Source organism: Leuciscus leuciscus, assembly GCF_965113295.1.
Source record: "Leuciscus leuciscus genome assembly, chromosome: 1".
NCBI lineage: Eukaryota > Metazoa > Chordata > Actinopteri > Cypriniformes > Leuciscidae > Leuciscus > Leuciscus leuciscus.
In genome coordinates this window covers 77,994,688-78,019,274 of record NC_138725.1, presented here as the reverse complement: position 1 = coordinate 78,019,274, position 24,587 = coordinate 77,994,688, and the positions used below count along the sequence as shown (strand labels likewise).

The window sequence follows — 24,587 nt, the reverse complement described above, 5'->3', positions numbered from 1 at the left end:
AAAGTTAATTTCTTAGTTTTTATGCGGTTTTTAAACACCTTCTTGTATTCACTAAATGGTCCTGTAATGTGTCAGAATGCCTTTAAAGTACAAATATTGCATTTAGTCTTTAAATTAAATATGAGGTCCTATATAAAATAATTAGGAAAAGTATTTAAAGTTTAAAGTGTTAAAATAAAAATTCTGTAATTTTTTTCCAAACCCATAAGACTTCCGTTCATCTTCAGAACACAAATAAAATATTCTTTTAATATTGTTTTCCACATGAGATCATAAAAGTAATCCATATGAATCAAATGCTTTACTCAAGTATTTTGAAGAGAAGCGATTTATATATATATATATATATATGATGAACAGATTGAATGTATGCTCTTATTCACTTTGATCAGCACACACACACACACAGATCTTTAAATGTGGTTAAACACAGAAGCTCAACCGTGCGTTACATGCAAAAACAAACCCGAACTGGTTTTTGTGGAAGCTTAGGTGTGTTTGTGTGAGACGCGAGAGCAAACCTCACTGGTTTACAAACCTTATTTAATGTGCTCTATGTGTGACTGTCAGTCAATGTTTATATATATATATATATATGATCAAAAGCCTAAATTTAATCTGTTCATCATATAAAGTGATCGAGTCTCTTCAGAAAACTTGGATTAAACTGCTCGATTCATATGGATTACTTTTACAATGTCTTTTTGATATGTGAAAGTTTTGGAGACTTTCATTGGAGAGACAGAAATCTCTCAGGTTTCAATTAACAAAAAAATCTTAATTTATGTTTCGAAGAAGAACAAAAGTCTTATGGGTTTGGGTAAAACACGGACTCTATCATATTCTGATTTACATAACCTGGTTGTTTTCTTTATTTTACAAAAGCACAATGTTTTGTCAGTGTTCACAAATAAAAAAACAGACCTTTTACAGTTTCGAATGACGTCTAACTCATATCTGTGTGACCATAAATGACGGAGTACTTTAAGTTGTTTCCACTGTTATAATGTGCTTTCTTTGCGCATCTGCCATAGACACCGCATGTTAATGAACTCTCACGCTCAAAGACAACAGCATAGGCTAAGTCAAGCACGGCCTTTAAGTCAAAAACATTGAGAAACACTGATAACAGTTTTACAGTTTTTGCTGGTGTTTCACTTTCACTACTTTCACTGTGATCTGAACTCATGATCGACCTGCGTTTAAAAGTGCTGTCTGTAACCTTTTCACTCTACTAAAGCATCAAAATAACATAATATGTTTGCATATATTGAGGAAACATAAGTTCACATACTCGTTTCTCAGGAAAACACTTCTACAGCCGGTTATTTTACTGTGAAATGTGCGTTTCCAGGCTGGAATGTTTGTTATTGTTTTGGTCTGTGATATTGCACGTTGCCAATTTGCACATTTTCATTGTCCATTGCGCTCGTTCCTGTTGCGTGAGCTCAAACTGGCGACCTGTGTGAGCGTCGAGTCTGAGGAGGCGGGGAAATAACGATCTCCGATATTGTGACTTTGGACTGCAGTAGGGATGCGCGGTATACCGGTACTGCAAAAATACCGGTATATATTATATTTCAAACGGTACAATATCATAATTTTGCTCAATTCGGTATTTGATGCGCTGCTGTTTCGAAGTTCACCGCTAGGCGGCAGTGCGCTACCCAAACTGACGCGGGTCACGCAAAACCGGCAAACGTGACAACGGAGGAACACGATGGATCAAACAGATGAAGCTCATTCTACACACACTGTCTATGATTCTACACGCCCGAAATTAATAAATAAAGAGAGCAGTAGGAGTGAAATATAGCATTACTTTGCTTACAAAAGTAATGAGAAAGGTGAAGCAACAGACCTCAATGCACCACTCTACAAACGCTGCTTTAAATTAGCCACGGGAGGTAACACAGTCTGGCTAAGCACTTGTCACTTGCTCATCCTGACTTGTTCAAAGAGTTCAGAGATCGACAGGTGAGCATCATTCAACTGATTTAATTTAGACTTCTATTCACAACACTGATCAGCGCACATACATAAGAGCTTATCAATTAAATATGATACGGTAAACACGAAAGCTCAAATGTGCTTGCATGACACGCTAGAACCAATGAAGTTTAGGTCTCATAATTTTTGCACATTCAAACAATCATATATTAATTGAATTTGAATGAATAAAGAGATTAGTAATATTCATTTTAGTATTAGTGCTAGTAAAATTGCTAGTGTGGCGACCCCTAGGAATCAGCCGAGAGAGAAAGAGTAATAGTAGTAATATGGATATTACTAATATGAATGTTAGAATAACACTTTACAATTAAGCTACATTTGTCAACATTCATTAGGTAACCTGACCTAACTGTATTATAACATGTATTAATCTAGATCAGGGGTCTCCAACACGTCGCTCGCGAGCTACCAGTAGCTCGTGGCCTGATTGGAGGTAGCTCGCCAAGGGCCGTTCACATATCGCGTCTTTTGCGCGCTCAAGTTCGTTATTTCAAATAATTGAAGCGATGCGCTCATTTTTTCCAGGCGCAGCGAGTCAACATGAAGGATGGGGGTGCACCCAAACATTATGGGTGTTTTTTTCTTCTCCGTAAATAAATCTAGTAGCAGAGCTACAGCAAGCGTTTTTCGATGGTGAAAATCCATTAGCTATTAAAACTTCTTTGTTGTTGACTTTGTGGAGAGCGCAGTGCACGGTTGCTTAGCAACGACAGACGCCACGTGCAAATCGGACCGAATTTTACTATTAATAATAAAAGATAAGCTAATGTGCATTGTAAATGTCAGCAATTTATCTCTTTTGACTCATTCTTTTCATAAAAATGATTTAAAGGCTGACATATGCGAGGTTTATCTTTTTATAAAAACTTTTTTGTCAAAACTTTATTTGAACTTGTACATGTTAGTAGATATGTTGCAAGACACTCCTTACAAATTTGGCCATCATTTTTAATGTTATTATTTAAAAAAAATTTAAACAAAAAGTGCATATTGATGCTATGTTTATTTGTTATTTGCTGGTTTTCGACATAAAACTTGGTGAATTAATTTTATTGTGTAGTATTAGTACTTTTTGAACAGGGTTCTGATAACCATGATCATTTTGGTCACTATAATCATGAAATTACATTTTCATACCATTTCATCTCAAGTTATGATGCACTATAAAATCAACAATAATTATGTGTTTTTACAGTATAATTAAAAAATTTTTTTTATCTCTGACAATTAAGGGTGACATATATAGGCCTACAATAACTCTTTTAGGTCTAAAACAGTTAGCATAGTTTTTAATATGAGAGTTATGAGACATTATTTAAGATATTTAAGTATTGCATTACATGAGTAGCTCTCGGCCACATTCATTTTTAAAAAGTAGCTCTCAAATGAAAAAAGGTTGGAGACCCCTGATCTAGATCAATCAGTTATTATTATTTAAATATACTAATACATGTTTAGCATGTTAACATTAGCCTACTTTATGCAATGCATTAAACTAATATGAACCCAAACAGTACTCAAACCAAGATGAATAAATGCTATAAATGTTGATAATTCTCTGTTGACAGCTAATGGTTAACATGTCATTTCATTATTCTATATTAATTTATTATTATAGATATTAACCTATTTTAATTGTATCATTTCAGGTTTTTTCTTTTCTTTCCAAAATCAAAATTTAACCTAGGCTACTGTATGTTCCCTGACTGTTTTTTTTTAATTTATTTTTTATTTTTTACATTTTGATACTTTTTGTTTGCATATTCGGTACTGCAGAGTTTCAAGCAGTGTTTTTTAATAAAATAGTTTCAATTCACTTAAATTTTGAGGCCGGTTATTTGTCACCTGTGGTATCGATTTAGTATCGATACCGAGGTATTAGGTTCTGGTATCGTACCGAAACCCAAATTGTGGTATCGAGCCATCCCTAGACTGCAGTACCTATTTCCACCACTAGCTGTCAATCTTACAGACTGCACCTTTAAAACTAACGCGTATGATTATGCGTACCTTCTTTCAGGGTCCACTTGATGGTTCCAGATCTCTTGCTGACGGCGTGAAAGCTCCCGTCCAGCGTGGACACGAAGAGCAGACCCTCGGGCACAGACACCGTACTGCTGATGCAGGAGCCCTGCGCACACACACACACACACACTTATCACTTTTCTTATTCTTTACAACTTTCTTAAAAACAGAAGTGGCCAAAAGTGATGTCTGGCCTAGGAGATCGACAGCTTCACCCTTAATTCAAATATTACTAAACATCTGTTGAAGATTTTGTAAGCATATTGCGTAGATGTGCTTGAGGTCAATGGTTTTATCTGTGGTGATAATTAAAACATCATTTTTGGCCAGGCTGTCATACAAAGAGCTATGAACACATGCAAAAAACACAAGAGAGAACAAATGGAATATTAATAACTCATTATGTATGAGTTTTTTTAGTTTATGTGCATTTAAAAAAAAAACAATTGCATAGCAGAATAAAACCTGTAGCTGTAGTTTTCCTTATTTGCCAAATAATATTGTCAGAAAAACAAGTTTAGTGTTTTGTTCTTCTCTCATATTTAAAATATTTTACAAAATAGAAAATATTTCCCTCATATTTTGATGGTTTAATCAAACTTGTAAAGGTCAGTAAAAACAAATATCACTTTTGGCCACTGTAGATTGTAGAAATAGTAGAAATACTTCTCAAATATGTGTAAGTAAATGTGTTTTGTGTTTTAAACCGGACAATTTTACTTTAAATAGAAACTTCTTGATTATGTAAAACTATTATAATATTTTTTCACAAAAAAAAACAAAAACATGAAAAAAAAACCAAGTAAACACTCTAACCCCAATAATCTAGTAAGTCTGTGTAGATTGGGAATCACAGTTTCTCATAGACCAGATAACACCACTTATAAATACAGTATAAAGTGAACATGACACTGTAAACTAAAGGCATTTAACACAGGCTATACTTATATAAGATGAAGTTTATGAAGTTAGCTGGTATTAAAACGACAATTATTGGCTGATGTTGATCATTAAAAATAACTGCCTTTGAAACAGATCAGTCGACCACTACCTCTGTGTATTTAACCGTCTGAAGACTAAAATAAACATGATTTGACTGAAAACATATTGTGCTTCTGCTGGATGTCCGATGGAAGAAAGCACTAAAAACTCTGCAGTGTTTCATGAAATGCAGTGAGAGAACTGGAGGAAACACAAGGAACTGAACATCTGACTAATTAAAGCTGGGGATTAAAAATGATTACCGGTTTGGCGACAAACTACTATGAAACTCATGATGTTTATTGTTTTTGTATTTTAATTTACTGCGATTAATTTACTGCGTCAAACCATTTAAAAAATAATAATTCACTCAAATTGATTAAACATTTTTAAATAGACTTCAGCAATTAACATCTTGTCAGAACCTCTAGTAAATTACATGTTATTTTTAGGGGACGCGCGATATATCGGCCACCATATAGGTATCGGCCGATATATGACCATTTATAATGTTATCGTTATCGACCCGATAACAAAATTTTAGGGGTGCACCGAAATTTCGGCCGCCAAAAATGTTCGGCTGAAAATGGCATTATCGGTTTATCGAATTTATTTTCATTATCGAAATAAAAAAAACAGCCGAAAACGTAAACCGAAAATGAATGTCATCCGCCCCTCCCATCCGTGCACAAGCGCTTAGGTTTCACTCACGGTCGAGCTGTTATCACGCGTCTGCCTATCAAAGATTAAGCATGTCAGAGGGCTGTCACTTATCACACAATCGATCGGACCAACCAACACAAGTTTCGAAAACGAAAATAGGGAATCGATTTTAACGGCCTTCTCTCGGAGCGCGTCCAGCTCGTCGCGATACGCCCGCAGCGAACGCATGTCACACAGCAACTGCAGGTTCTGACACACACACACACACACACACACACACACACACACACACACACACACACACACACACACACACACACACACACACACACACACACACACACACACACAGCCTATTTCTGCATAATATAGTGCATAATATGTAGCCTTTAGTAATGTTTTTCATTGATGTTATGGCAAGTCCACATTGCTGACTTGTGCGCGTCTCAAGCGCCCTCTTTACGTTCGTCCTAATGCCTGTTTAGTTGTCCGTGGATTTGCCTATATTTGGCGTTGAAAACGGATCAACGCCAAATATAGGCAATTTACTAACGATTCAATGTCTACACAACACATGTCTCAAAAATCGAACAGGATTTTTTCACAAAAGTGACAGCCCTATACGAGAGGACACCAAAGTTGCAATATGTAACATTTGTTCTGCAAAAATCTCCAACTTTTAAAAAACTATTTTATTTGATGGAACATAAAACTTGAAGAATAATATTATTTGGTATTATTATTTATATTTATTGTTAAAAATATTTTATGTTTTGTTATGTAACTGTTAATAAAAGTTTGATTATTATATTGTGATTTTTCATTTCAGATCCATTAAATTCAAGCAATTTATATATATGAAGCCATTTTCGGCTTCAGTTTCGGTTTTCGGCCAATGCATCCTAAATTTTCGGTTTCGGTTTCGGCCCAGAATTTTCATTTCGGTGCATCACTAGAAAATTTGTCCGATATCTTAAAGCTGATAAATAATGTGTTTTCCTTCAGCTGAGACACTTCAGATGCGCACTGTTCAACATGATGGTTTTGAATTGCTTGAAATATGATTGAAATCACTTGAAATCAGTGCCACAGTCTGTCATATCGGCTACATAAAATTATCATGAGAACATTATTATAATTGTGTGTTTGGGACATGGATTTTAATGATGAGACTTTTGTTTTTGTAATCAGGTTAAAATTATATGAAAACTTGGATTTAGATTTATCGGCCAATATATCGGCTATCAGCTTTCAAATATAAAGAATTATCGGTTATCGGTATCGGCCCAAAATGTTCATATCGGCGCATCCCTACATTTAGTATTATTGTTTTTGTATTTTTATTTACTACGATGTGAAAAACTAGCAGTAGGGGTGGATCATGAATCATTCATTCATTCAAAAAAATCTTTAAGTTTTATAATTAACTCAAATTGAATTATCCAAAAGCGACACACATTGCGTTGAAATTGTAATGAAAGTTATACATTTTTATCAGTTCATGAATCAAATCCATGACCTTGGCATTGCTAGCGCCGTGAATACCAACAAGTAACTTGATACTTGAATCCAAAAGTTGCTTCAAACAACACCCAGTATTTGTAGATTTAAAAGAAATGCTTGAAACGAGGAGAGAAACGCACAGTGATCACTCCCGGCCTCAAAGCTAAACCCGACCTCTAGACAGACAGTTGTTCAATAAACACACAACCTGTTCACCTAGAGAAACTAGTCTGACTCTGGTGTGGCTTTCATTAAACAAAGAGACTTCGTAATATACACACACACACACACTACACACTGTACTGGACCACGTGCTGATAATGTGTTTTAGTGGCTTGAATCTGACGGTTAGCGAGAGCAAACATTGCACAGCTGTGAGATCTCTCACGACCTCACATGGACTCGATCCCCATCGAAACACAGCCACACACACTCTTGGTTTCAGGAGAGAACAGAAAACATCTGCTGAAACACACACACACAATCATCATCATCATCATCACACTGCAAACGTTCCTTCAGAGTTACTTTAGCATGACACAAAAACAAACTCAACGGGACACGATGTGCTTTAATCCTCAGTGTCGTCTACTTATTATAACGCACTTCATTAATAAATATTGTTGGGCATCCGGTCACGGGTTAGGCTCCGCCCACAAAACGCATCATCACTGTTGGCAAACACCCACATGGTCTATAGATCTGGGCACAACTAAAATGAACTATCAAATGTGAAAACACTTATTTGTATATTTAAGTGTGTGATTAGCAGGTCCACCCAATCTCTCTCACACTTCCACATCCTCTTTCTCCAACGGCGCAGCAGAAGAGGGAAATATCAGACACTATTTTAATAGAGATTGCAACATGTGCATTTATTAAAGATGACTGACACATACTGCTAACCAATCAGGGCTCGGCCATATCGGGCGATATCGGTTCATTTTTAATGTTATCGTTATCGGCCCGATAAGAAAATTTGTCCGATAATGTGTTAAATAATGTGTTATTACCTTCAGTTGAGACGCTTCAGATGCGCACTGTTCAACATGATGGGTTTGAATAGCTTGAAATATGATTAAAATCACTTCAATAAAGGAAAATACAGTTAAGTGTGTAATATCGGCTACATAAAATTGTAATAAAACATTATAATTGTGTGTTTGGGACATGGATTTTAATGGTGAGACTTTTGTTTTTGTAATCAGACTCTCAAAAGATATGTCAGAATTTGGATGTAGATTGAATGTAGGCCAATATATCGGTTATCGGTTTTCAAATAAAAAGAATTATCAGTTATCGGTATTGGCCAAAATTTTCATATCGGTGTATCCCTAATAAAAATAATAGTCATTGCAGATAATTTGGGTCTATAACAACAGCTGACAGAGTGTATAATGAGTGTATAATGCATAAAATGTACAACACACATTTATTTTTTAGTACAACCGCTCTATTGTAGTATTACTAGTCATTTAGGATGTTAGCACTATTATAAAAAGCTTGAACACGTTGACGCAGTGATTTAATTGCACGCAATTCTGAAAACGCCTACAAGATGGCGGCGTTTATCGGTGAATCCGATATTACTAAACCGACACCCAATTAAATATTGGTAAAACCGATTATCGGTTGATTTTTAGGTAGTTTAAAAGTGTGTTGTGGAAAAGCTTACATAATAATAATAATAATAATAATTCGTTACATTTATATAGCGCTTTTTCTGAGACCTCAAAGCGCTTTACATAGATGGGGGAATCTCCTCAACCACCAACAATGTGCAGCATCCATCTGGATGATGCGACGGCAGCCATATTGCGCCAGAACGCCCACCACACACCAGCTTACTGGTGGAGAGGAGACAGTGATGAAGCCAATCAGTACATACAATATGTTAGCACTATTTGTTTTGTTCTCTCCAATGAATTATTCTCATTTGAAAGTCAATTAGATAAAAGTCTCTGCACAATTTAGTGAATGCATACTTATGTTTAAATGCACATTTCTTTAGCTTTCATCCAGCACATTTTAAGATGAAATTTGGGGAAAAGACGTTAAATGCAGAAAACAAATGTTTTTTTTTCTTAGATAATCAACATTATTTGATAACTTAGAGTTGCAGTTCTAATACACAGCCTTTCATTCTAGACAGCAAAACAGAGAAACAATAGAGTAATAATTAATACTGAATATGTGTTGAATGTCAATAACTGTGATGATAAGAGATCTATCCATCATGAGTCACACACACTTCCTGTGAGCTACAAGTCCACACACACATTGATAGTCAGGAGAATTAAACTAGACGTTATGCTGAAATCATTGATGAAATCAATAGACTTACAGTCTTTACACTGTATAAAGGTCAAAATTTTGATTAAACCATCAAAATATGAGGGCAATATTTTCTATTTTGTACAATATTTTAAATATAAATCATATAAAACATGTCATTTTCACAAGTCTTGTTTTCATTCCTGTTAAAAAAATCAAATAAAGCATTTTAATAAACAGGCTAAACGTTAATAAAGGGATATGTGAGCAGACTGATAGTTGTACGTAATGTACGGTATGTAAAATGCCGTGCATTTATATTAAATATTCCTGCATTATGCTGATCATAATTGAAAATGTTTACTTTAAAATGTTTTAAATAATGTTATATTGTTTGATATACTTTATTCATAACTCGCACGTCATAACAGCTGTTATACATGTCATTTTTTGTATGCATTAGCCTATTGTGCACATCCTTTTTTCTGTCTTTTTTCTTGTTCTTCACTGCCAGTCTTCACCAAAAGGCTGTAAATCTACTGTGATGTTTAGTAGAGATCGACCGATATTGATTTTTTATAACTGATATCATAAAAAATGACCGATATGATAGAATTATTTGCATGTTTATGTGCCTGATAACCGATATCTCATTAGTGCATTAACGACTGTTATGTTAAATACAGTTTATTAATAAAGAAAGGCAAGTTATTTTACCTTTTGAACACTGTTGACGCAGTGATTTAATTGCACGCAATTCTGAAAACGGCGTATATCGGTGAATCTGATATTACAAAACCGACTCCCAATTAAATATCGGTAAAACCGATTATCGGTTAATTTTCAGGAAGTTAAAAAGTGTGTTGTGGAAAAGCTTACACAGGCTCAGGTCCAGTTCTTCACACCGTTGACAAAGGCACTCTTTATATCCACTGATAAAATAGGATACTATAGTATAGTCTAAGAAAAGATGTGAAGCACAGACTCATGAAACACTCAAAAACTGAAGATAACTCTCTCTTAGACACTAGTGATCGGGTCTACTCTATCATATAAAGCTATTGTTCTGATGTTTCTGCTCAGATCACAGCATGCATATACTTTTGCATATCAGAAATATCTTCATTGTCCATAAAGTCAGATTAAACAGCAGGCAAACAAAGATCAGCCTTATTCAATGACAATTGAATCATTGACACCCAAACTAACAAGCAAAAAGACTAGACAGGGTCACAGGTCAGACCAGCAGTGTTTAGACTCCTGACTCCAGTAGTAATGAATACAGTAGTACTGAACTGATCAGAGATCAGTGAAACAGTGATGTTTACACACTCACCATCAGACTCCAGCATATGAGCGCAGATATAATCCACACCAGAGCCCTGCTACACACTCCCCACGCCATCATACACACATACAGAGTCACGCGGAGTACACGGCTGATATCGGCTCGGTTTACGATCGTTCACTGTGTCATTGTAACGTTACTAGTGAACAGACGGGTTCAATGCGTTTATCAACTCGCTTCCTCTTACTGCTCCTGCGCATGCGCACAACGCGCTGGGGGCGGGGCTGTGGACACGACGTCACTTCACCTTGGACCGGAAACGAGGAGTCATATTTGTAATTTTTGTTGTTGTTATTAGCGTATAACTAAATATATATATATAAACAAATAAGAATAATAAATATTAAAATAATAATAAATAATAATAAATAAATGATAATAAATCTGACTTTTACTTTCCAAGAATACCGTGGTCCCCAAAAACAGCTTTTAATTTGTTATTCTTACTTGTCCTAATTCTCATCAGTAACTAACTTAATTACACTTTACTTATTTGACTGAACAACAACCTGCGGTACACTAGGGGTTTTGTTTTAATGGATGTCGATGGAAGTCGAATGCTAATTAAACTGCTTTTGTGATGAAACTCTGCCATTATTGATGGGAGAAATGAAGCTTTTCAAAGCTTCGAATCAATTGAACCGATTCACTGTTTCTAAGCGATCGAAACTCCACACTCTGGCGACCCCTGCTGGTCCAACAGTGTAACTGCAGCAAAAACCCATGTGTAAAAACACCTTTTACAAACCCATTACAAATGTTTTATTGAAAATATAATCTATCAAATGCAATTACCTAATAATCTAACACCAATACATATCAAGAATATGTGTAATATGTGTTCTTTTATCAATTTTAAGGGGTTGTTTTGTTTGTTCCATGGATGGCTTAGCTAAACAGGCCAATTAGAGACTATTAACTAACTACTATTAGACTGCTACTTTTAATTATACTAATGTCTAATTAAAACGTCTACAAATGTATAAAACTGATCAGAGATCAGGTAAAACCCACAGTATTAATGTGTTCACAGGAATCATCATCGCCCTCCAGCGGCGAACCATTGAAATAACGAAGTTTACTGAAATCACGTGACTCTGGCAGTTTGATTCGCGCTCCGAACTACTGATTCGACACAAAAGGTTTCGAAGCTTCATGAAGCATTGCTCCCAACACTACTTACCATTTAATTATTCAACATTAATTTAATCGTCAACACGTTGCCAATAAACATTTTGGATGTATCTGTTATTGGAGTTTAGACCGGAAATAAAATGCTGATTTGTATTTTCAAACAGATATTAATAAATATTTGTGTCCTCAAACAGTGGTGTTTTTATTTTTTTATTCTTTAATTCAACAGTATTTTATCATCCATAATACAAATGCAAAAATATTATACACAATATCTACACAGTGTGATGAGTGTAAAAGTTTCATAGTTGCTGGTATCCAGATGAGTCTTTACTGGAATGTAATTGGTTATGAAGGAACACGTGATCCGTTGACCGCGTTGGCCAATGATTGAGTTCGGCGTCTCCACATATTAAGAGCATCTCTCTCTCGGATGTTCGTTTATTACACGCAGAGAGCGAGAGTAGTGAGTCGCTTTCAGACGCTAAAGTCAGTGTGTTTTATATGTTCATAGGCCGGAGAGACTGAATCTGTAATGCTGAGCTGCTGTTTAGATTCTAGGAAGTGTTTTATCTTTATCTGTCTTCCGTAGTTCCGAAAACTCCAGAGAAATATAAACTCGACACTAGTTTATCATTGATTCTGATGAGCAAATGAGCTCGTGTGTTGACAAATCCAGGTGAGTAAACCAGCAAACTAGTCTTACAAACTTATAATCAAATGTTTTTCTTTATTAGTGTAATTTGATGCCGTAAAGTAAGCCAAAGACAGTGTTTGTGCGACTGGCCTGAGCACGTGTTTGCAGCATGGCTGATACACACTCATTCACAGGAGAGAGTGTTGATTTAATCAAGATTTAGTCGTGTTTGTCTATATGATTATACTATAACACATTATTAATGTTGTTGTTGTCCCCACTCAGGAGTGTGTGCAGTCGCAGTGGAGCCAGTGATGTTCGGTAAGGCCAGGCCTGAGTTCATTGAATGAATCCTTCAGTTGTGTATGTCCTGGAATGATGATTATGCGTTAGACTACTGATCAACACTGATGTGAACTCAAACACTGACCAGACTGCTGGATCTCAGCTCGAGTCTCTGGTCTGAAAGCTTGAGTCGATGTTAATGGTGTCTTTTACTTCTGAAACAGGGCGAGAAGGGGAGTTGGATGAAGCTGAGGTTTGTATGTCCCCACATCTCTAAATGTCAAAGTGTTTAATTCTAGATACATCTTAGTTAAATAACACATTTTTGGGATATGTATAACTTTTATAGGGTGTAGTGATGTTTTGTGGGTGCATGCAAACTTCTGTATGTGTTTGAGTTTCTGTGCATAATAAAACAAAATGGCCGTCTTTGCCTGTTGTGTTTCTTGTTTCGAGATGTCTTTATTTTGTAGTTGTACAGAGCACTGTATCTGAACTCGTGGAGCCCCTTCATGGCTCATCGGGTCAAGCAACGGTGCAACAGTGAATGCTTGTTATAACTGGAGTCTCTTGGTTTCCCCCCCAAGTCGCTCTTTTAAAAGCAAGCAACAAATCCTAAATTACACTTAATACACTTATATATTCAGCTTGTTTAAGGTTTCTAGCCATACACTAGAAACATTATCCCATATGTTTCTGTTATACAAAGGATATCTATCCATTTAAACAAGTTCATATTATAATGAAAGGATGCATGATGTAAACTCAGCTTTTCTTTAGTAACACTTCATATGATTGACAGCACATCTTATTGATTTAGGCTAGTAGTGCAAGCATGTGTATTACACAAGTTAGTTCATACTTTATAGGTGACATTTTCTTTTTTGTCCACTTAAGAGCCATGTTTAACTTTATTACTTGGACTCAATTAAAGTGTAAAAAAAAAATCATAAACTGACCCAATTTTTGGTTGGATGAACTAAACCCTTTACCAATATATATACTATTTTCAGAATTGGGTTTTATTATGTCAGCATAATCCAGCTAGTTAATGAACATTTTTGTGGTTGATTAGGTCTTGCACAAATTAAAATGTTGGGGTTTTAGAGCATCCAGAGCAACGTATTAGTTCTCTATTGCAAGGTTAATCATTTTCTTAAGCTAAACTATTAAACATGGTCCAAATCACCTAAAATGCCATCCCATCCTCCCAAACTGTGGGACAAAATAAAAACAACCAATTCTGACAATAGAAACATGAAATAAACTGATTTTGTTGCAGTAGTGCATCATATTCAAGTTTCCATAAAAACTGTGTAAAATAGTAGTTATGACCTTATTAAAACTAGCAAAAGCTTGTTTTTTCCTCAATGATGGACACCAATCTGGGCATCCCATTTTGATCATGTGGTCTCACAAGTTTTTATTTTCACTCATTAGTGTCCCATTTGACCTCATGTCCCAATATCCCAAACAAAAAAATTAATACTGGAAACACTGGAATTATTTTTGCAAAAGCCTTTTTATCAATTTCCACACACAATCATGTCGTCAATATGGCCGAACACAATATTAACATAAAACATTGTGCAAAGGAATAAGCGATTGGCAGAGCGCGCACAACAGATCAATTGTGAATGGCAATATTCTAGCACAAAACTTGTCATTTGAAGTAAACACATTGAAATCAAAGTACATGTAGGATTGATTATTTGGACTCGAGTCCAAAACCGATGTGGAAATACCCACAATTTACGTTCACTGACACCTTAGCGCCAGCTAAGATACAGACCTTGTCATGTTTGTCGGATATAAAACACTTTTTCTCAGACTTCTCAATACATGTGAAGGATCTGATAATGGATGAATGTCAGAATTCATTCATGATATTTCTATTTGGCAAACACTTGCCACTGATAATCCAACAGACACGACCTACCTGATTTAATACACCACATGACCTGCAAAGCGCAGTGAAAAGAACAAACCTGACGATGAACAACACAGATATTAACACTTGATAAAATATGTGGACGAAAACGCTTTGTACATTCAACGACCTCCTTCACATGTACACAACATACGAGTTCATCGTGTTGGAAATAGAATAGCACTTATTTTTAGCCCAAGAATCCACCAAAATCATCTTCAGTTCAAGTGAATAATGACCATAATCGCATCTTCTCCACTTCATATCAACGGTTTTACGGTGAGAGCGTGTCACGCAAGCGGTCGAATTAGCTTATCTGCTAAATAAAGCCATTCAGTCTTCAAGGAGAGTTAGTTATGGGACGTTCCCGTGGGGGTTTATGAATAGTGTTTCTCAAGAAACGCCACAAGGATGTTTGTTTATGGGTTGTACTCTTTACCTAGCAACAAAACAGCAGCTTCAAACTCACATTCGACGTGTAGTTTATGTAAAAAACGTGAGTCTCTTTAGGTAATGATCTCATTTTACTCATACACTCCCCAAAAACAAACTATTCTAAAAGCCAATAGGGAAATTCCCAAGGGATAGCCATGGTGAATTAGCCTTCCGACATTGACCTAGGGGTTCTGTGATGGGGAATTTGCACCCGAAATACACTTGATTAGATGACAAACTAAAACTATACAATGAGCATTTATGAGCCGGTTTATTTAGCCATACGCAGTACTATGCACATTAGCATTGTTAGCACCCCTCGTTGGAGACCCAACTGAGGGCCGATGCCTGCGGATGTAAAGCTATGAATCCACCAGAATAGGCTGTTTGAGTCCGGATCTCTAAGGAATGAGGGGTTATTGGCTGGTGTCCCTCTTGAGCACAGTGAAATTGATCTAATTGCATAATCGGACGCCACACAGAGGGCTCAGGCAGCGGTGAATGGAAGAGAGTAATGGTGCACTAGTAGATCTGTTGAGTCTAAACAAGTATTTGCTGCTTAGAAGCGTATGACACTCATGAGAAAATCATAAATGGCTTTTAGGTTTGGTTAAAATTACCATTTACTGGTGTTTGTAACGCAAATATCGAACCCTCAAAGGTGGTTTGCGGTCGTAGTCAAAGTCCTGTGATGTTAGGCTGTGACCGTAGGCTATTACAGGATACGAGTTTAGGTTGTGCCATGCGACCCTGGGGCTTTTGGTAAGTCAGCGTGCATCAAACAGAGAGGTAGAGTACACTTTACCTAGACTTTCTATGCGTCTTCACGTCACCAAAACCTGTTCTTGAGGGCCAACAGCATGTGCATTCGGGACCGTCCCAGTCAAATCAAACGCAAGCAAGCAAAGCAAGCAATTTTGTCCTTTCTTTTAGTTATTGGATGTGTATTTTTCACAGCTGTGTTCAATGGGCAATATGGCACCTGTAATCTTCAAGTCAGGTATAGTCTTTGCCCTCATGGGACTCGAGTGTTTATCTTCTTGCTTTACGCAGAAACACATCTTCACATGTCATCAAGGGATTCCTCGGGGTCCACGGTGTCCTCGTCCTTCAAGGCATTGGCATCGGATCGCGTGTCCATGGCAGAGTGCATGATAGGCAGCCAGACGTCATCCATGTTTGGCATTACGAAGATTTTCTGCGGAAGGAACGAGGGGAAAGAGAAGAGAATGCAAACATAAAAACCTTGTTTATCAGCAGCAAACAAATATGGAGTGAGGAACGTTTGGTGTCCTTGTTACATGTACTTACCGTAGTAATAACAGTAAATTATGCATAATTACATGCAACTAACCCTCAACCAAACCCTAATCCTACCCTAACCCTATAGTAAGTACATGTAGTTAATTAATATTACTCAGTGTTACAGTGTAATTATATATTTAAGTACTGACACCTTAAAATAAGGTAACCTTGTAACATGTTGCATGTACTTACTCTAATAATAACAGTAAATCATGCATAATTTAGCTTTAGCAAGCCCATGTTGATAATTAATACACAGCACAGTATTTGTTTGCACTAACACACCTTCAATTAAAGTGTATTTGAAGTTATGTGCATGTATTTGGCTCCAAACTGGTCATTTGGGGATTGCAGCTCTTAATCACAGAGGGAAACCACTAGGGCTGGGCGATAAAACGGTATCGGTATTTATCGATGGTACACCATTGTCGGTAACGATGTAAAAATGTTCGATATAGTGTGTATATATATATTCATTAAAATGCTAGCGCGCCCACCGCAACATCTCGCAGCGATGTTTTTACTTCAGTGGCGAATTCAATGCTTTCTTTACTGGATCTCTTAGCGCTGCTTTCAAGATGTAGGAAAACATCATTTTTTTAAAATAAATATAAAATTAAATTTAAATCATTTCTTTATTTTTGCTGTATCGAAAACGTACCTAACCGTGACACCACTGTGTTGTATCGAACCGAAACGTGAATTTTGTGAACCGTTACACCCCTTATTGTTGATCTACCTCAAAGTTTGCCTTGATTTTTCCACATTTACACTTTTACATTGCACACATTTTGTAACATTTTATTTAAGCTCAAGAGTTTAACACTTACTTTTTTATCTTAAAGGTATAGCGGAGGATGTTTTACTTCCTGGTGGGTAGTCTAAACTATTGGTCCTCCTAATTGTCAATCATTCTGGTGAATCAATCAAACTTTTCAAAAAGTGGAGAGGGCGGGTCTTATCTAAAATTTGGAAAGATCCTCCGCTATACCTTTAATATAAGACAAAGAAGATATTTTTAAAACTAATATAGCCTAATTTGTTGTTTGCCTTAATGTGGATAAAGAAGAAAAAAAAACAGAGGTTTAAATTCAAACTTTTCTACTTGTCTTAATTTTTTATTTTTATGTCAATAATATCGATACCGAACGATATGAAACATAGCGTGATAATTTTTTTCAACTATATTGCACAGCCCTAGAAACCACTAATAGAGAGGTGCAAGTATAACTGGCCAAAACCAGTTAGCATTGTAGCATTTCCAGTTCCGTCGTCCCGAAGTCAATGTTTTTTTTTGTATGGGTTAAATAAAGTCTGTGGTGGACAAGCTCAAGACACTTTCACGTTTTATTCTACGACATTAAAACACATTAGTGTTCCCTACTCATGTTGTTTTAAGCTGTTACGCGTCTTGATAAAGGCGATTGCTAATAAGTGTCTAAATGTGACGACAGAGGCTGTCGAGGAGATTGAACATCATCACAGTCCGCTTTTACAGCATCGTTATGCGTATAATTGTGCTCTTATAAACTATTCTAACTCAAACGTTCAGGGAAAATGTGTTTAGAGAACCAATGGCAATCCTTATAGTCCTACAACACCTTTGAGAAGACCAACCAATTTACCTGAAACTCCTGATCTAGTTTTTTTTCTATCCAGTCTGTCACATGAGCAAAAGTGACCTCTCTCTCGCCCAGTTTAGGCCGAGCTTTCAGTTCCAGACGAGGAGGCTTTCTGAAACCGTACCTGAAATAAACACAAACACACACATCAGCACATGTCCACATATTACCATTACCTGCATTTATTTTACTGCACTGGTTTAAGGGTTGGTCACCCCAAAATTTAAATAATGGTCAATTACCCTCTTGTCGTTCCAAACCCGTAAGACTTGGGAACACAAATGAAGATGTTTTTAATGAAACCTGAGAGATTTCTGTCCCTCCATTGACAGACTAAGCAACTACCACTTCAAAAAGTCCATAAAGAGATCGTAAAACTAATCCAAATGAATCGAGTCTCTTCAGAAACTGTGGACTAAACCGCTTGATTTAATTTAGGCTTTTATTCACATTTAAACATTGATCAGCAAACATAAACCGAAGCTCAACCGAAACCTGCTTGACACATGAGAACAAACATCATTAAAATCATTAACATATGTGAATAAAAGCCTAAATTCAATCTGTTAATCATTAAAAGCGATCGAGTCTCTTTAGAAAATGTGGACTACACCGCTTGATTGATATGGATTCGTTTTACGATCTCTTTATGAACTATTTGAAGCGTTGAAGTGGTAGTTGCTTAGTCTGTCAATGGAGGGACGGAAATCTCTCAGAGTTCATTAAATTGTGTTTGGAAGATGAATGAAAGTCTTACGGGTTTGGAACAACATGAAGGGGAGTAAATAATGACACATTTTTCCTTTTTGGATGAACTTGCCCTTTAACTCTCAGAAATAAGTCTTAGTCACCTTTATTTATATAGCGCTTTTTTGCAATACAGATTGTACTTGATAGCCCATTATATCCGAGTAAAATATAATTCCTTAATTCTTACTGTTGATTTTTGGCAACATTTTTACTTTTTTGATGGGTTTCGTGAGCTTCACCCATGCAATGAAATCTTTAAAAGTAATTTTAAATCCAATCTTTGAACCGAGGCATGAAATATCTTGCCACGTGTGCTGAATTATGACCAGCAGAGGGCATGATAGCAGCATTTATGATGCACAGAGGCATTAGAAAACACAGATTTGTTGCCTCGCTGCCTTATCAGGAAATAGGAAATGCATGAAGGTATCTTACGACACTGAGTTAGCGTAACTTCTGACGCAGCAGTGTAACCGTTCAATGATCTACAGCACAAACAGAGCTTCAGTGAGAACCAAGCTAATATTACATTACTCACTGGAAATGACATCAACAGACTTTTTTTTTTTTTCTAGTAGAAGTTCTGAATGGCCGGTAACCTAATTTAGTAGTGGCTGGTGAGTAAAAAAAAAGTTAATTTCAAACCCTGGATACATCTATGCTGCCTTCAAAAATCGATCAGATGAAGGTTTCCCAGTAGACAGGAACTGAAACTAACATTGTGCCTTGAAATGTGTCCTGGAAGGCAGAATCGGTAAGCTTTCGGACACAGCTACTATCTCACTATAATTCTGCAGGGTCCGTACAAGGTGCTTAAAGCGCTTGAATTTGACTTTTTGAAATTCAAGTCCTGGAAAACACTTGAAAACAGCCATATTTATGAAAAGGTACTTGAAAAAGTACATATCAAAACACCATTTATAATTTTATTGATAAAATAATCTTTTTCACACAGTTTCTGCTGCAACCCGTCTGATATAGAGCCATTTCGCATGGCTATGAGTGTGATATTGCTCATAAATATGTATATAACAAGAATGTGATACAGCTTTCATTCTTAATGTCAATCATATATTCATGAGAAAAAAAAAATCAGTTTGAATAAGCGAAATCTTTGTCATAGTGTCCTTTCAAAGGTTAAAGTCAGTCATTGCATCTGCTGCACTTTATGTGTACCATTCTGTTTTATTAGTTTATTTTTATTTATCCATTTATTAGACTTTGAAAGATAATAAAGATATTGTTTGATAAGTGAGATCTCTGCTTGTAGTCCTTGAAAACCAAAAAAGTAGAGCTTGAAAAGTACGTAAATTTCATGTCCTGGAATTTCAGTTTACAGTGTCTGTATGAACCCTGAGTCTGTGCATATACACACACACACACACACACACACACACACACACACGTGTGTATAGGATATGAATGAATGCAGAGTACCAGATCCGGTCTGTGGGCGGCGGTGGGATGTTGACAGCGAGTGTTCCCTGGCACTCCTGAACCTCCACCGTCAGCACCAGCGGGGTGTTGGACACCTCCTCCATCTTCTTCTTGATGAACTCCGTCTCCGTGGCTTTCTGGAAATACTTGGACTTGGCGATCTTGTCCACAAAGCGCATGATTTTGCTGGATCGGTGTCCGCCAACATAACTGTGAAGAAAATAGTTATTTCTACAGGTGTGTGTATGTGGCCATCTTTCACGGGCTGGTTGGTGTTTTAATGCCATGCCAGTGTCCCTTGGGTATTTTCATGGTAACAAGAGTTGAAATACTATAAAAGAACAATTTAAAAACCTATATAAGGATTAAAAACAATTGCTTTAGATAAAAACTGGATTCAGGGTTGACTTAAAACATTCGCCCATCTTTGGCTACGTTTACATGCACAACTTTTGTTTCAATCGGACCGAATTCATTCCGATTGATGAATCTAAACATTATAACAAATCATAAATAATAATAACTATTCTCATACATTGGTCCTTTATTTGTTTTAAACGGCAGACTTAATATTTATCCATTTCTGGTCATAATTTGGAGACTATGAGCGTATGAACCGTTGTGCCGCTGCTAATATTCATCACGCAGTAAAAATGCCCAAAACCAGTCGTCTGTGGATGAGAGTCTGAAACAAGGATTGGTTTTTACTTCACAGACCCAGAATTATAGAGTGATGGGACACTCGTTTATATTATATGACACTTTATTCAACAGGAAGAACAGCTCGTTCCTCACACGTCATTACGCTATTTCTACGTCATTGCACATGCACAGAGCTTCTGTGAGCACATGCAGAAAACAGCGGATGTGGAGGAAAGCAGGGAGAAACATGTACAACATAATGAGAGACTTCGGAAAAGCCCTGATTCAACTCACCAATCCGATCAAGTGTTTATATGTTCTCTCGATCGGATTAGAAAAGGAATAAACCAACCCTTTCAACCCGATTGATATTTAATTGGGATCGAGCTCAGTCGGATCGATGAAGGTGTTTACATGAAGGCTTTTGAGTCCGATTGAGCCGTCAATCCGATTATTTGGTTGCCCGAAACGTTGACCCACAGACCGAACTGCTAATAAACACATCCTGAATTAAACACAGAAAGAAAACGTAAAAGTTTCTCAATCTCACCCTTCCACTCCTGTGATCTCAGGCACTTCGGCAGTGTCTTCCTCATCAGAGGATCCCGCGCTCGATGACTCTTCATCGCTGTCGGCCAAGAAGTAAGCGCGTGGTCTGGGTCTAGAGCATCACACAAACAGACAAGAGCTTAAGCGCCATATGTCCATGATAACTGGCTTTCTGAGAGCAAGGGGATGAGCAAAGCTCTTGCAACACACCTAAAATACACAGTAAAAAAAATTAAAAAAATTATTCTCCATAAAAATGAAAGGTCTGTTCCGAACCCTGTAACACTTTTAGCCATCATTTGAGTGTTTCAGACATAAAGGGTTTGGAAAAGAGCTTCTGTGAGCACATGCAGAAAACAGCGGATGTGGAGGAAAGCAGGGAGAAACATGTACAACATAATGAGAGACTTCGGAAAAGCCCTGATTCAACTCACCATTAAGAGATCACATCCACAAAGAAATGAGTCCAGCGGAAACAGCAAAAAGAGGAAATGATAAATACATCCAACAGAAAAAATAACCCATCAAAAGAGCACAGAAAAATAAATAAAAGAAGAAGCCTAGATATTTTAGAACAAGTGACGAGGAACTTTGGGTCTTCTGAAACTCTCTTACCCTTCTTTCCCCTGTTCTCCTAAGCTTTCTCCCTCCTTTCCCAGTCGGGTCAGGTTCATCTTGGTTTCCAGAGTCATAAGAAAGGAACCGTTGTACGAGATCTCCAGGTCAAACCAAAGGCCTGCGAAAAGGAGACACTTTCAAAATGAATGTCACTGAATTAAACAATAAAACAAAATGGAGTCATCTGCAATATAACTTGTCATGAAACAAAACACAAAACTCTCCCCGGAGAACAATCCATTATTCTGTCCTGTCTTCTGGATTGTGATTACACGTTTGGAATCAATATCCTCTAAATATTACTGTACTGTATCATGTATATTATTATTTATCCTTTGATCATTAAAGGTAGGGTAGGCAGCTCGCTTTATAAACACTTTTTGTTGTACTGGGTGAAACTCTTCACGTCCGGATAGCCATCGAACGTTGATAAAAAAAAACTATTGCGAAATTACGGCGTTTCCATTAAACGATGTTATATGACTAAAGCGACATTCTTTCCTCTCGCCATAATCATGGCGACGGATGTTGGTCGATGTATATCTCAGTCACCGCACTAGCCATTATTGTTAATGGAGGAGTCGTAGGAGTGTTATTCAAGCATTAATGGAGAGGAAAGACCCTTAAACTTGTGAGAGGCTCATATGAGGAGTTTCTGGTGACTGTAAATGCAGAAAAAACTGTTTCCATTGCAGTTTTGCGAAATATTCCTGTTTCCAATTGCCTGAAAAAGCACCTCATGAAAAAAAACCTTTTTTTTTGATATGGGAGTTTTTGCAAAATTGACGTGTTTCCGTTTGCCGTATTTTCAATTCGCCATTTCGATTTGCGCAATTTGAAGGGTGATGGAGAAATTGGCTAATGAGCTTTCTTCAACATTCTTATTCTGCGTTCACGCCATGTCGTAACCGTAATTACGATCAACCCAGAGCTGCACACGTCCTCAGACTCGGATTTATGCGTTTCTATATCAACACCATCAACGCTGAAATGAACCTGCAGCAGTCATGTGGTGCAACTACAGCTCTACAAGTGGTTTACGTTCATTATTACTGTAATGTTATGTGCTTTGAGACATGAGGTATGGTTAAACGCAGTTTCTCATGACGCTTTGCATGTGTTTATTAGGAGGCATGTCTTTGGAGATCTCATGCTTTTAATGCTAACTTGTTATCGCTAGCCTCTCCACAATTGCATCCATTAAGTTTCACTAGCCCACAAAGCACGACTACTTTGATTCTGAACTATTCTGACACAACGAGCCACCAGTTGCCTGTATAAATTCGCATGTTGACCCCTGAAAAACATGCACAGCATTACTTTCCCTGACATTTCCCCGATTCAAACATCATCCCCCAAATGAATCTGGCTGAACCCTACACCCAGCATGAGCACACACTGATTAAACCGATGCAGGAGTCGCTAGTGAACCCCCTGGATCTCCTCCTGAGCGAGTGAAAGGTCAGCGCTGGAGTTTGCTCCTCTCTTGATTGGCTCAGACACACACTGATCCCCCAAACCCAGCGGGCCGCTTCCTAAGATGACGAACGAGAAGTTTAACAAGCTGGCAGGGGTCTGGTCTTTCACCAAATCACACACACATCCACCGCAGCAGTAACTGCATCGGCACAGTGCGTTATAGGCAGACACACACAAAACAATTCTGTATTATGAATTTTTAATGCCTGACCAGTAATTTGGGGAGGTCAATTTGTAAAGAAAGACTACACGCCGGCGCACATATAGATTCAAACGCTCATATCTATAGACTAAACACGTAATACACATGTGCACGCCATCAGCGTTCTCACAGGTTCACGTTTTTGAAGTTTACGTAGAGATAACACTTGGACATTGGACCCTGTTTCCAGGTTTGAGTTCTCGAGCCCCAAACACTGTTGTTGTGCGGATGAACGGCCAGAACACATTAAACGTTTTCAGTTTTCTGTTAGAACGGTGTCGGCCTCTAAGTTAATAACTAATGATCTTTGCGACGGAAGTGAATCAATCAAAACTAACTTTAGCTGGACAATAACTTTATTCTAGAGCTGTGCAAAACCACATCTCTACTGGTTTTGGTAAAAGATTTGAGTATGTATAGACATTAAAAGATCACAGGACACTGCTGAAAGAACCAAACTTCAAATAAAATGTATGAAAATGTAACCAATGGCTCTTGCTATGGGCCCAGGTAAGTTGCTCTGGTTCAATACTTAATCATTTCTAGAGCACGACCAAAAGTTGATCAAAGTGCTTTACAAAGAATATACATATACCAAACAAGCCAAAATAAGTATTAAGCAATCAATAGAATAAAAGAGAAACCCAGGATGACAAACTATGGATTGTTAAAGGCAGAGTGAATAAATGCGACTTAAGATAAGATTTAAAAATACAAACATATACTAATATTACCCAAACATAACCCTAACACAT

At 37.1% G+C, this 24,587-nt stretch overlaps 2 protein-coding genes and 1 long non-coding RNA gene across 10 annotated transcripts in view; 1 reads left to right on the top strand and 2 right to left on the bottom strand.

Moving 5' to 3' along the window:
• The window catches only part of ern1 (endoplasmic reticulum to nucleus signaling 1), a 72,486-nt gene extending 61,473 nt beyond the window's left edge, over positions 1-11,013 (bottom strand). For both annotated transcript variants that reach the window (XM_082185055.1, XM_082185056.1), the window contains exons 1-2: positions 10,796-11,013; positions 4,024-4,144 (exon numbers count right to left, since the gene is read on the bottom strand). In XM_082185055.1, the coding sequence (XP_082041181.1) occupies positions 4,024-4,144; positions 10,796-10,867 (193 nt within the window). In that variant the 5' untranslated portion in view covers positions 10,868-11,013. The remainder of the gene's footprint in view (positions 1-4,023; positions 4,145-10,795) is intronic.
• A 1,222-nt stretch (positions 11,014-12,235) lies between these two features.
• LOC309512574 lies at positions 12,236-13,292 on the top strand. The gene is made up of 2 exons (XR_014211088.1): positions 12,236-12,620; positions 12,864-13,292. It is a non-coding gene; the product is annotated as an uncharacterized lncRNA (long non-coding RNA).
• Positions 13,293-14,366: 1,074 nt separating this feature from the next.
• The window catches only part of tex2 (testis expressed 2), a 58,396-nt gene continuing 48,175 nt past the window's right edge, over positions 14,367-24,587 (bottom strand). For 6 of the 7 annotated variants that reach the window (XM_082185195.1, XM_082185199.1, XM_082185198.1 and 3 more), the window contains exons 8-12: positions 22,149-22,269; positions 21,535-21,645; positions 20,343-20,552; positions 18,159-18,279; positions 14,367-16,426 (exon numbers count right to left, since the gene is read on the bottom strand). In XM_082185195.1, the coding sequence (XP_082041321.1) occupies positions 16,292-16,426; positions 18,159-18,279; positions 20,343-20,552; positions 21,535-21,645; positions 22,149-22,269 (698 nt within the window). In that variant the 3' untranslated portion in view covers positions 14,367-16,291. The remainder of the gene's footprint in view (positions 16,427-18,158; positions 18,280-20,342; positions 20,553-21,534; positions 21,646-22,148; positions 22,270-24,587) is intronic. The other variant, XM_082185201.1, reaches the window with a different exon arrangement.